Below are 14,161 nucleotides of genomic sequence, written 5' to 3'. Positions count from 1 at the left end.
CAAATACTGGCTTTTAAAGAGATTTCCAGAGGCCTCCTAAGAACATCTCCCAAGGACCAGGGAGCCCTCGCTCCCAAGACCCAGCCTCTAGGTCATGGCCAGGGACAACAGACTGCCTCCAGGCCCTGCCTCAGCAGTATCGGTATCATCTTGTCTGATCAGTCGGTGCTCACCCGTACATCATTTCTAGTATTACCTCTAAAGGGCCTGTTCTCCATTTGCAATAGTTTTGTTTTCCCATGGAGCTGTTGTGCATTAAATATATGCAAGTGACCCACCTTTACTTTAAAGTTAGCGTATCTGGGTAGTTGTTTGCTTGTTTTAAGTCTCCATCAGTGGATTTTGGGTACAAAATTTATATCTGTTTTAAGCATTGTAAGGCTGGGTGTAGCCATGCAGGTCCGCACTGGATTCAGGCAGACGGCACAGGAACTGCGGAGCAGAAAGCATGGTGCCATTCCCGTCTATGGGAGGCTCGCAGAGACAGGGGAGCAAATACACAACAAAAGGAGAAGAGCTAATACACAAAGGAAAATCTGCCTTTTGCAGTGAAGGGCAGGAGAGGAGAGCGATCTGGGAGAATCGCGGCCCAGGGCAAGCACCTGCAGCCTCACACAGACCACACATATGTGCTACTGCCACACGCCCACACACCAATCGGGCAAAGTGCTTGCAGCCACTAAACCCACGAGCAAACCCAACACAGCCCTTTTCCCTAGAAGTGTTGAACCAGCAAGTTGGAAGAACTGCGTCCTTAGGAAGAAACTGTAGAAAACGGAAGGACTGTGGGGCTACAGCAGGGCAGGTAGTTGTAAGGCATTCACCTAGTTTATATTCCTGCCTGTTTTGCTGTTGACAAAGGGTCTTGGCAGGTATATCATATTTTTCTGCGATTATGTGTTTAAAATGTAGAGAGCCCTATGAAGCCTTCTAAATAAAGTAATATAAACTAGGGCTAGTCACTTCAAAAAATAACCTCTGGATGCATTCACTTTGAACTAAAGGGCAGAAAAGTGGTTGTGATGATCAACTCGTCAAGTCAGTTAAAAAAAAGGCTATGTTTTAACATAAGCTATGTGTATAAAAATACACAGCAAAATAAAAAAAATTATATCTTTATTGTGTTCAATTTTTTTTTCTATTCACCAGCTTATCAAATTCTCAGGAATGACTATTTTAGAGATTGACATTTTTTAAAAATATATATATACTATCTGGAATATATATATACTATTTGTTATGATACTTCTTTAATTTTTCTATTGCTAAAATTTTCTTTTCTTTTTCATGTATTAGTTTTTATGGCATATGAAAGTGAATCCCTAACAGAATATATGAGAGTCATCCACCTACTGGGTTTGTAAAATCTGCTTGAGTTACAACATTTAAATGATGATAGACCAGACTTATTTGCTGCTTGAAGGACAGGATCCTATATTTAGTCAGCAGCCTTGGAAGTGTTTGTAAGCAGAGTTATAGAGTAATTCTGTTTTTCCTTTTAAATTTATTTACTAAGAATACACATTCAATATTTAAGATGTACTCAATCACTAATTCAAACTTGCTAGAGTGTGTACGTAACTCAATGGCAATGAAATATATGAAGTGATTTTACTTTAAATTTCCACACATCTCAATCAGTAAGATTTCAGGTAGCATATGTGTGCCTTAGTATAAGAATAACTCAGAATGATGTAATTTAGCTCATAAAATGATCTGTGGTTTTAAATCATTAAAAAAAAAAAGACTTTCCTATTCTAAAATAAGAACATAGTCCCTAAAATTTTGGAGACTTCAGCCTCACTGCTGGGGACATCCTGGAGCCCAAGTGTGGAAAGAATGAATATAAAGCATTTAAGTCAGTGTTGTATCACTCTAATAGAAGAAAGCATGTCTCTTAACTCAAGTTAGGAAATTATTATACATTTTTATATATATCTTTATATAAAAAGTTACAAGTAGCAAGCAGATGGTACAAAGAAATGGAAGGGAAACAGCAAGATTGGAGAATGCATGCTTTTTTACAATGTGTCTAAGAAAAAGGATATTTTCCTTTTCCAACCGAAATATCCAGAACAGACATGCAGGAAATGTTCTCAAACTGTCAATTCAGTCCTATTGCTAAATGCTTAATCAAAAACAAAAAAACAAAAAATCAAAACATTGCTATTGAAGGATATAAATGGTAAAATACCCAATTTCAAAAAAACTGTTTCTGAAACTGGGTATTTTCCTCTGATATATAAAGAAAAGAGGAAATTGGGGGTACAGAGGAAATACCAAAAAGTGAGTTTTCTTATTGCCATCTGGTTATTTTACTCATTACTTTTGGCCGCACTTAGAATACAACAGAGGTGCAGTCAGTCCAGAAAGTCTCTAGCTGCTGCTGCCATGGTCCACTCTCCACTGTAGCGTGTTCGAAAGCACTCAGGGATGCACTGTTCTCAAGCAGTCTATATAATGAAAACAATGTACATGTAACACAAAGTTCGTCCCAGGTCGTGTTTTGTTCACAGATCACACAATGTACAATTATCTCACAGAAACACAGAACAACACAGACACGAGGTGGTCGTGAACTGGTAACAAAAAAAAGTTGGGATAGTCTGAGTCAGGAACTAATTTCTTCTTCAAGTTTCCAGTAAATCTCAAAGTGTATTTAAATACTAAGGAGCACTTGGTGGCCAGCAACCAAATTACGAAATGAACACATCATTGTGCAGCGGGGATGTCTTGTCGAAGAAATAACAAAGATTTGTGATTCTTAAGTTTGGATAAAGGCAGTGGAATGGATTTAGAAATACGTCCACTTTTTCACAATTCACTATAGAATTTTCTTTTCACAGTCCCCATGTTTCTATAAACAGTTCTTCTCTGAAAATAAAACACAGTTAAGACATTTTCTCCCATGAAAAAGACACATTAATACACCAATTTATCAAAGTAATCTACCAAGTGGAAATGCATTCACCTACTTCAAGAATAGTTGACAGGGCTGAAGAGTTTTTAAGAGATTAACTGTCAAGCAAATTTTATTGGAGACCAATCATTCTAATATATTGCATAGATAGAGACTATCAATGCTAAAAGTAAAGCCATTATGGTACTCGATGACAAATTAGATGCACACATAGACAACTGGTATTTCTGAAACATTTTACACTGTCAAGCATTCAACATAACATGCTGCATTTAACTTTGATAAAAAGTAAACTATATATTCATGCAAAAATAAGAGTGCACAAATTGTATAAGTACCACCAAATTCTTAGTGTATGGATTTGGAGTAAAATATCGCCAAATTACATCAATAAAATTATTATCAATAAAATTATCAATAATAATTTTATAATCAATAAAATTATTATCAATAAAATTATTGTAAAATTTATAGATGACTTGAGTTATATTGAGACAATTCTCAATTTTTGAATCAGGAAAACTTCAGGGTTTTTTTTCTGGTAGCTCTTGGAAGAGGTAGCTAATTTTGTTATCTTTACCTTAAAATATGTAAAATCTATCTTAATTGAACATCCTTTTCAATAACATTGCAGTACAATGCTTGATGGCAAGACTATTCATATTTATTTTAAATATAATGTACTAAGAACCATCCCTCCAATCAGCATTGAATCCATTCCATTCCTAACTATGAAATGCTATAAAACATATATCTCAAGAAAGAATGAATAAATAGCCCATTCCCCCAAAAAACTACAAGACATTGGCAACAGAACAAAACAAAACAAAACAAGATATAACAAAGCAGGAGAAACCAAGGGCATTTGCTTACCTTGAATTTTCTTTTTAGACCCTAGTTGTGTTGTATTCAGATTCATGTTTGCTTAGAGACCCAATGAGGCAGAACCTGGAATGTTATGGCTATTTCACTCAACAAAGTAATGTTTGCACAAAAAATAAGTATGCACACAAATACTTACTTAAAAGCATTTCTAAAAATTCATATAACTATGAAAATTGATTTTGCCATCAGCATGCAAAAATATTAAAGCAACTAAAATATTTTAGGTTTTGAAAATGTATGAGGAATGAAGAAAGTCTATACATTAAAACAAGACAAATACTAATAAACATGCAAAAGAAAACATAAACTTTGGGGCTTTGGGGAATTAAAATAATTTTCCCCTAAATTTAAATTTTCTTTCTCCAAAATTTTTTATTCATTTTAGGACTAATAATACAATCCAGACCATAGTCTTTATATTTAAAAAAATAAACCAAATGTTTCTATGAATCCTTCCTACATTTAAATATCAATATTAATATTTTAGCATATCATGCTAGCCTATGCAATTTGTAATACAAGTATTATGTGATACATGAAAAAAAGTATTTTCATTTTCATACCAAAAATATAATACAGTAGATTGCAATATATGCTATTTCTATATTAAAATTATTCAATAAGATGGGTTAACCATCTCAGTAAGGCAATTATTTTCAAGTATGATTTCCTATACTAAAAAAATATATTGAATACATGTGGATTAGGACAACATTCGTGGAAGCAGATTAGCAATGTAAATTTGTAATATGAACTAAAACCTAATTTTTTATAGAAACAAATGTTCTATACATAGAAAATAAATAAAATGTCTTTGGTCTGTGTGTGCTCACACACACACATGCCTGCACACATACGGTATGGGATTTCAGAAGAGTATGGACAACACGGAAAAGGAGAAAGAAGTGGAAAACGTGGAGACACTGGTTGAAATCATGACTCAGAAGAGAAACTGAAAAATCAAAACAAAACAAAACAAGAAAAAAAACCAGAACTCAATAATATTCTGGAAGCATCTCAGTCCTCAGCTTCTAGCTCTCATCAAAAAACCTACGGATACTGACCGCTGGACGGCTTTGTCGTGCCGGGACAGCCGGTGACTGGTGGTGGGCACCTCCTCGATCTCGTCGATGTCGCAGGCGTCGGCGGCGTCCTGGGAGTAGCTGTGTTTCATGACGAGGATGTTTCTCCTGTTGGTGGGCGGGAGGAGGGGCTTCACGGGCTGGGGGGGCAGCTCCGTCAGGACAGACGCGTCCCTTGTGCTGAGGTTGCTGCGGCTGCCCTTGACGCTGGACAGCTGGGATCCACAGTGATGGTCGTGAATGCATTTGGACGAGGACCTCCGCAGTTTGTGGTAGTTGTCAAAGTCCTCGGCCACGTCGACAAAGTCTGCTGTGGCTCCCGGCCCCCGCAGGGTGCACAGCTCGTAGTGCGGGGGCTCGAACACCTCCTGGAAAACTGTCTGGTCAAAGTCCGGTTTCCTTTGGACATATTTTTTACGAGGCTGTTTGATCTGCACAATGACAGAAATGATGATGAGGATGATGACAATGCAGGAAGTCACGCCGATGACCGTCCCGCTGGTGTTGGTCAGCTGGTCCAGCAGGCTGGCTTTCCTCTTTTCTGAGGGTCAAGAGCGGAAAACAACAAAGGAGACAAGACAGAACCCAACACGCGTTAGTGTGGGAGTCCCAGCGTCTACGGGAAACTGCTAGACGAGAGAGGTTGAGCCCAGGATATTTCAATACTAGAGACATTTAAAGTGCTGATCTTTATAAATAAACTGATCTTTATAAATAAACAAGAACTGTGCCTTTCCACAGGGACCCCTCCTTCTCGCTTCAGCCCAACGTCCCTGCTTTAAGTGTAGATACATGCAGGGAGAAGGTCTCATGAGACCCTCTTGAGTGACATTTGGAAATGATCTCTTCATTTTAAAAGCAGTGAATTTCTTTTCCTCAAAGGCATAAGGAAACCTCCAAGCTCAAGCATTGGAAACGTGACTGCAGCTGTATCTTTGTCAGGTTATTCCTGACGTGGGTAACTGAGGTCAAAGCTATAACAATCATCTTAACCCAAAGGTAATGAAACTTCAAGACAGACATTTCTGCAATGGTGGCATGAAGGTGTCTGTGGGCCGTTTCCCTAGTGAAACAACCATAATTGGTAATGTGTGTGTGTAATATGTATATATATAGCCTCGATTTCTTTAAGGTCAGTGAGAGCCTGTGGCATTTAGGCTCCTGCAGCCCCCAGGTCCTCAAGACCAAAGCTCTGTCCTGGGAGAATCAGACAAGACTGGGCTTCCTCTCCTCTCCCCATGGCTCCCAATGAGGGTGCAGCACCGCCCCCTATGGTGCGGGGTGGGGGTGGGCACCAGCTTTCCTCACCCCACCCTCATTGCAGAAGCTCCATTTCAGGGAGGGACGGCTGTGGGGTTTGGGGCTTCTCTCTTGCCCCAGCCCCCTGGGGGCCCAGAGGCTCAGATCCAAGTGCATAGGGCTGAGATGACAGGACACCAGCCAGCTCGCCAATAGGGTAGAACCATCTGGAAAGGCCAGTAAAGAAGGCCAGAGGCTACCACCCTTGCCCAGCACCCTATTCATAAAGCAGGGTGTTGCTCCAAGAGAGGAGTCACTGTCCCTGTCCCCCTCATTCCAGAGTCGTGGTGCAGATGTTCTGCCCGGGAAGAGAGTCAGCCCACAAGAACACAGGACTCTGCAGCTCTCCCTAGAGAGAGCTTCTGTATTTGCAGCCGAGTGTGGCAATGTTACGAAGTCTCACAGACAATGGGAATGCCCCTGCTGGATGAAGAGACTTCACAAAACAATTTTCCGTCCATTCTTTTTTTTTTTTTTTTAATTTTATTTATTCATTTTAGAGAAGAGAGAGAAAGGGAGAGAGAGAGACAGAGAGGGAGAGAGAGAGGAGAGAGAGACAGAGAGAGAAGGTGGGGAGGAGCTGGAAGCATCAACTCCCATATGTGCCTTGACCAGGCAAGCCCAGGGTTTCGAACCGGCGACCTCAGCATTTCCAGGTCGACGCTTTATCCACCGTGCCACCACAGGTCAGGCTTTTCCGTCCATTCTAAAGTGGTTCCCTGGAACATGTCATCGCTGTATCCCCTCCCACCCCCCCACCCCCGTCAAATAGCTGACCCCAGGCCCTGGCCAGTTGGCTCAGCAGTAGAGCATTGCCCAGCATGTGGAAGTCCAGGGTTCGATTCCCTGCCAGGAAACACAGGAGAGGTGCCCATCTGCTTCTCCAGCCTTTCCCCTCTCCTTTCTCTCTATCTCTCTCTTCCCCTCCCATAGCCAAGGCTTCAATGGAGCAAAGTTGGCCCCGGCACTGAGGACGGCTCCATGGCCTCTGCCTCAGGCTCTAGAATGGCTTCAATTGCAGCGAAGCAACAGCCCAGATGGGCAGAACATCGCCCCCTGGTGGGCACGCCGGGTGGATCCCGGTCGGGCACATGCGGGAGTCTGTCCCTCTGCATCTTCACTTCTAACTTCAGAAAAATACAAAAAAAAAAAAAAAAAAAAAAAAAAAAGGAAAAAAGGAAAAAAGCTGACCCCAGACCTGCCTTTCTTGCCGACCATGCAGACCACAGCTGCTCATGTCTCTCTGCTCCTACCCTACAGAAGGCACATTCACAGATACCACTAGACTTGGAGCACGAACAAGCTACCGGCCTGTTTCTTTTCCTTTGCAAGCTGGTTAATGCTGCATCCGAATAAAGGAGTATGCCTGGCACTTTGAACATCACAAAAATATGCAACATTTAAAATCAAACCAAGGACTGCCATCAACAGAAACAGAGCTTCAGGCACCAGCCGGAGGAGGGAAAGGGGATTTGGGAGCTATTGTCATTGGAAAGAAAGACAAGCCTTCAGGTGCCCCACACTGAAGTTGAGATTCAGTGTCTGGAAGTCACTAGAAGTAGAAACGTGCTTCAATGCAGCACGGGCAAGGACGACAAACTGGAACAATGGCAGGTGCCCTCCAGATGAAGGGCCCAGGTCTCACAGGATGCTCCTTGCCGCTCCAGGGCCCTGCAGGTTTCATACACAGGTGCCTCACTGAGCATTCGAGACTTCTGGTGATCATGCCCCAAAATGACAAAGAACAAAGCCTCCCAATCGATTAGAACATGCCCAATGTTCTGTTTCTAAGAGTGTCTACTGCTGCATATGACATGGCTATACACGTCCTTCCCACCTCCGGACAGACAGGGGGACTCCACCTGTTTCAAGGACTGGTCCTCACCTTTACAATGGTTTTCGTCCCACGGGTACACACAGTTCTGGAGTCCGTTGCACACGAGCGTGTTGTTGATGCACATGTTACTGTGGCAGAAGAACGTGTTGCCTTCACAGGGAGCTAACAGCAGGAAGAGGGAGACAAGGGGTTACAACCGACACTCAGTGGGAAACCACCCCCACTGCCAATCGAAAAGCAACCAGATCACGAGGACAATTTGCCATCTACCTGAGACAAATGATCCGAAAGTCCACCCTCAGAGGTGTGGCCATAATGCTAGTACCTCTGGACATGGCTAGCTTATAAAACAAGCACAGGGTTTCTCCATCATAAAAACAAAGTCTATTTTCCATACAATTTCTTTCTTTTTTTTTTTTAACTTGTTGCACTCAACAAAACTTAAGTACCTACTTCATACATAACATTGTGTTTTACAGTATATCTGTATATACTTAGCAGTACTGAGCAATAGGTCTCCACTGAAATATGGACATAATTTTGAAAAGTAAAGGCTTATAAAATACTGATGAAAAAGTTATATAATAGACACAACCCTATATCACTATTTAAGCATATGGGGAAAAAAAAGAAGAACAGAGTGTCATGGAAATTTAGAACAGGAGAAAGTTAATCCTGACCAACACAAGCAAAGATATATTATTCCCATCAACTATCAACATATATATATGGTGGTGGAATCCGCCTACGTGGCACGGATTTCACATGTTCCAGTAACTTCAGGCACCATGGTCCATGATTCCAAGATTACCATGCACAGTGAGGGTGCTGGAGGTGACTCGAAGAAAGTGTAGATCAATAGGAAAATTCAGCTACATAAATATGATAAATAGTGAAGAGTTTAATACAGCAAAGAAAAAATGTTAGCTATGACTTCAGTGCTGGAAACGCATTTCTTCCATTATTAGCATCATAGGATCCATTTCTAGGGTAGTACTGCATTAGGGATGATAGTATACACGCCATGCTTTAAAGCTAACTTCTGGCCTGACCAGGCAGTGGCGCAGTGGATAGAGCGTCGGACTGGGATGCGGAGGACCCACGTTCGAGACCCCGAGGTCACCAGCTTGAGCGCGGGCTCATCTGGTTTGAGCAAAGCTCACCAGCTTGTACCCAAGGTCGCTGGCTCAAGCAAGGAGTTACTCGGTCTGCTGTAGCCCCACGGTCAAGGCACATATGAGAAAGCTATCAGTGAACAACTAAGGTGTCACAACAAAAATCTAATGATTGATGCTTCTCACCTCTCTCCGTTCCTGTCTGTCTGTCCCTATCTATCCCTCTCTCTGACTCTCTCTCTGTCTCTGTAAAAAAGAAAAAAAAAAAAAAAGCTAACTTCTGTTTCGTCCTTTGTAATCATCCCCACAATGTAACTTTAGTGTTTATCTTTTTCAGTAATAGTTCTGTGACCTTCTCAGGATAGATGTTCTAGAAATAGTAGATACAACACATATTTGATACAACACATAATTTACAGCAGTTAATCCATCAGCAAAGGGCATTAACCATCAATATTATCTAGACATGGCAGTTGTAAAGAATTTTTCACCTTCAAACTATACAGTGTAGGTATTTTAGAAAGTTGCCATCTTTAAATGGACACTGACCTTTGAACCACATGCGTGTGAACTGCACAGGCCCAGGCGCACTGAGTTGTTTTCATTTCTTTAAATAAATACTGTAAATGTATTTTCTCTTGTAATTTTCTTAGTAATGTTTTCTTTTCCCTAGGCTTACTTCGTTGTAAGAAAACAGTCTATAATACACTTAACATAGTAAATATGTATCTATCACTGTTGATGTTAGGGGTGAGGCTCCCAGTCCACAACAAATGAATTTTGGGGGAAGTCAATAGTGGGGGTGGGGGGGTCGGGAGGCGGTTAACACCAACCCCACACTGTTCACGGCTGTGTTTGCTATAGTAATCAAAACGGTCAAATACTTTGCATAAGATAAATTAGTATATTTTCACACTCTTAGAGAAATTCTTTAAAAAAAAAAGAAGAAACCTAAACACTGAAGCCTTGGAAAATAAATAGTAGAGAAACAAACATCTGGCCAAATGCAGCAAAGCAAACCCCGCGCCTCCGCCTCTGTGCCGCGGTCCTCGCTCTCCTTGCCCCCTGCTCCACTTCCCAGAAGAGCAAAGTCTCTTCTTCCCTCTGCCTGGTGTGACTTCAGGTCCTTGGTTATGGACTAAAAAGATGTGATAGTTATCTTGTAAAAGAAGAATAAAAAAAGATTCAGGAGTAGAAAATGTTCATCTGGTATTCCGCTTAACATTTTATCGGGCTAGTGGCTTGTTAAGCAGTGGATAAACCTTTTACAATGTAAAATTTAATGACCCAATATATTGTGGCAAAAATCTGCTGTTTCGGAAGAAACTAAACTTCTGTAGTCAACCATAATTGCTGTTGCAGAACTGGTATGGTCTGTTTAGTGGATAATGAGTGTTGTCAAAACGTCTGCAAGAAAAAGAGGAGTTTTCTGCAAATTGATCGGAGCGGCTGTAAAAGGCTTTAGTAAAAAACTTACAAAAGACACATCAGCTAATAAATTGCAGTTGTTTTGAAAAGCACTGTTACCCACCAAGTGAGAATACCTTTAAAATGGCATAAATATTTATTGACCTTACAGAATGAGTTGGAAACATTATTATACTTACTATTAAATAGGATGGGTTAGTTCATAAAATTAATTTATAAAAATGACTTTGTGTTCTATAATCGAGTGAAATACAATAGTACGTCAGTAAGAGCACTAGGATTTGAACTTCAAATTCTCCAAATGTGGTTTTGTTCTGGATTCTGCTGTTTTATAGTCGTGAAAAATGTCTTACAGACTACCAAGGTCCCGGTATCAGCTGTTAAGTGTTGGTGGCTGGACCGGGGATGTAACAGGTAAGTCAGGACTGTCAAAAAGTTGCATCCTGACCCACTTCTGTACATCAAATAATTATGCAAATGTGCCAGTTAACTAGAACCACGCTCGCATTTAAAAATTATTATCATTCCAGGCACCGTTCACCTTTTCCCCCTGACCTTTGCTAAACAACAGTAATGCGAGCTCATCTGGTTTGAGCAAAAAGCTCACCAGCTTGGACCCAAGGTCACTGGCTTGAGCAAGGGATTGCTCGGTCTGCTAAAGGCCCGTGGTCAAGGCAGATATGAGAAAGCATTCAATGAACAGCTAAGGTGTCGCAACGAAAAACTGATGATTGATGCTTCTCATCTCTCTCTGTTCCCGTCTGTCTGTCCCTATCTATCCCTCTCTCTATAAAAAAAAATAAACAAAATTAATAAATAAACAACAGTAAAACAGAGAAGCAAACCTTGCAAAGGCTAAGAAACAAATGTCAACAACTTACAGCCCTTGATCAAAACCCAGCTTTGTTTCACAGACACCAGAAATAACACCTCTTGGAATCTGAATCTTTTCGATATTGTGTGTCTGCATATGTCCCTTGTATAAACCCAGACATGCAATGGATTATGAATGAGTCTCATTTTTCTCTCTTGCTAATAAAACAAAATAAAATAAAATGTCACCTTTTTGCCTCTAAAATCAAGCTGCGCTCCCACAGGTCTTTCGAGGAGGTCGGGGACACCCTGATCACTCACAGTACTTCCCACCAAGGCCGGCACTCGCCTGGTGACACCAGCTCGGGGCTCACCTGCCGTTGCCTTTCTCAGTGGGTCCCTGAATGCCTCTTCCCCATTCAGCAGTCCCCATCAGAGCCACACTGAATTGTCCCTGCAGTTTTGAAACACCCCAATCGAACGGAAAAGTAATTTTTTCCTATTGTAACTCTTAATAGAGTTCAGCACTTAGTAGACAGTAGATGCTTATCACCGTTCTGGCGAGTTCTTCAAGGCTAGGGGCACGACTTTCTAAAATTTGTATTTTTTTCCATCTCTTGTACGGCTTTAACACGTTTAGGCTTGTTCATAAATACTCAGCAGATCGCTTTGATTGGTAAGGCTGAGGGAGGAGAGCATCACTGTGGCCACGTTGGGCTGTGCACCTGAGCACCCAAGAATGCCAACTGCCCCATCAGCAGGTGTGTGCCTTGGGGGAGGATTAGCCGTCAGGGCTGTGACATCCTGCCATGCTGCAAGGGACTGTCATTCTACTTAGAAATTCAGTATGCATCTAGCAAACGCTACTGCCTCTTAAAAACCAGCCCCCTTCTTTCCAAAGGTTACCTGGAAGAAGCTCGAAGTTTAGGTTTCCTTGTAATAAAATGGCAGCTAGGGAGCAATACTCGGGATCCAGATTAATGCAGGCAGTGCCCAAGACCATCACTTTCTGCTGTTTGTTTTTAAATCCTCGCCTGTTCCCATTCATACCAGTTGGTGGCAGTGTGCACCATATTTTGGTGCAACAGTGTTTCAATCCCTCAGGATGCTTAAATCGGGAATGCATGGGGTTATTGTTTATAGCTATACAGTCCTGATTAATAAGAACTAAAAACTTTAGTAAGAAACGACTGAAAAAGTTTTGAACATATCTGAACTGGGTAAGGGAAAACAAGAGAAAGAAAGGCAGCCCCAACAGTCAACACAAAGGACGCATTATTTACATTTTTAATAAAGAATTGTACAACCCATATGCTATCATGTCAGAGGTTTCATCAAAATGTGGCATCATTCTTCAGTACTGTATCATGGGGTTATAAATGGTGTTCCAGTTGTGCAATTAAAAGGCTTTGAACGTATAGTTGTCATTTTAATGCCAAAGGCGCTAATGCTCGTTGTAACTATTAGAGTGATTTTTTTTCTCTCTCTCTCCTTTTCATTTTGAATGCAGAAATGCATGAAATACTATTCAGAAAATAGTAAAACAAAATGGAAATAAAATGGCAGATTTCTCTCCGAAATATTGATCTGTGAAAACCTGTGCTTTATGGTTAATAAAACTATCATTGGTAGATTAGTTCAAGGACAAAGAACATTGAGTTTCATAAAAAAAAAAAAAAAATCTGGAAATAGAAGTGATGCTTTACCCTTTTTTCCTTTAAAAATCATCACATTATCTAAACAGCAGCTTAGGACTTAAGGTCAGGGCCTTCCCCCCAAAGCCCACCTACCCCCACCCCAAATCTCTCCACACGTGCTCCTAGCTTCTTGCTTCCCTCCAAAGCTTCTCTTTCAATTTCTTTATTTTGACATTTGTCAAAAGTTTACCCCCATCCAGACCTGTGTGTGCCCAGCCTCACACACACATACACACTGACCCTCATATACACACTCATCTACATGCACACACAGGCTTACACACACACACACACACACACACACACACACGTCTTTGGTCTCCTACATCTGCTGTTTTTTAATCTCCATCTCCACAATCTTTAGTTGGAGCGGAAATGGTCATAGCACCGTGTAGGGAGGCCCCCCACCCCCAAGAACATGCACAGCCTTCACTCCCTCTCTTACACTCAGCTGCTGCGCTTGGAAAGTTAGTTGTATGCTAGTTGCCCTAGAGTCCAATCCTCTCTTACACTCAGCTGCTGCCAGCTTGGAGACTTTGATTCATAGAAAGTTAGTTGTATGCTAGTTGCCCTAGAGTCCAACGCTCTCATTACCTGAGAGATGGGGACAGAGCTTAGAATTATCCAACGGATGTGCCGCCTGCTACTGAGCACCACCTTTAATAGTAGTGTTCAAATCACAAAAGAGGAAAATGTAAAATAAAATAAAGTAAAATACCTGTTTAGTCATCAGAAATAACCCTGAAATAAAAGTTTTGCTTTGTTCTTCCTAAAAGCAATGGGAAAATTTACCCTGTCATCTACTTAACTCAAACTGGCCCCCAGGTTATGCAATAAGAAAAAAAAATAACATTTTATTTGAAAAATGACCAGATTCAAGGCCAGAAATAGATTTGTGTTTCTTCTCTTCATCTGTTTATTTTTTTGGAAAAAATCAATACCTGCCTCCAAAACTCTATGTTCCAATGAGACTTGGTCATCAGTCAAAGTATCCAGTGTTATTGAATAAGATATAATTCCATCTCTTTTTATAATACAAGAAATTCTATTCACAAATTCCAGTGTAATGCCACTCACATTAGCCC

The 14,161-nt window shown here is 41.0% G+C and overlaps 1 protein-coding gene across 2 annotated transcripts in view; it reads right to left on the bottom strand.

Annotated features, from left to right (window-relative positions):
• Positions 1 to 1,874: 1,874 nt before the first annotated feature.
• Positions 1,875 to 14,161, bottom strand: part of NETO1 (neuropilin and tolloid like 1) — a 79,976-nt gene continuing 67,689 nt past the window's right edge. Inside the window, exons 8-11 of one of the 2 annotated variants that reach the window (XM_066353207.1) lie at positions 8,072 to 8,185; positions 4,870 to 5,428; positions 3,794 to 3,868; positions 1,875 to 2,874 (exon numbers count right to left, since the gene is read on the bottom strand). In XM_066353207.1, the coding sequence (XP_066209304.1) occupies positions 3,808 to 3,868; positions 4,870 to 5,428; positions 8,072 to 8,185 (734 nt within the window). In that variant the 3' untranslated portion in view covers positions 1,875 to 2,874; positions 3,794 to 3,807. The remainder of the gene's footprint in view (positions 2,875 to 3,793; positions 3,869 to 4,869; positions 5,429 to 8,071; positions 8,186 to 14,161) is intronic. The other variant, XM_066353208.1, reaches the window with a different exon arrangement.

This window comes from Saccopteryx leptura, chromosome 11 (assembly GCF_036850995.1).
Source record: "Saccopteryx leptura isolate mSacLep1 chromosome 11, mSacLep1_pri_phased_curated, whole genome shotgun sequence".
In the NCBI taxonomy this organism is placed as follows: domain Eukaryota; kingdom Metazoa; phylum Chordata; class Mammalia; order Chiroptera; family Emballonuridae; genus Saccopteryx; species Saccopteryx leptura.
Note: the sequence above shows the minus strand (reverse complement) of the source record. Positions and strands in the feature narration are given on the sequence as shown.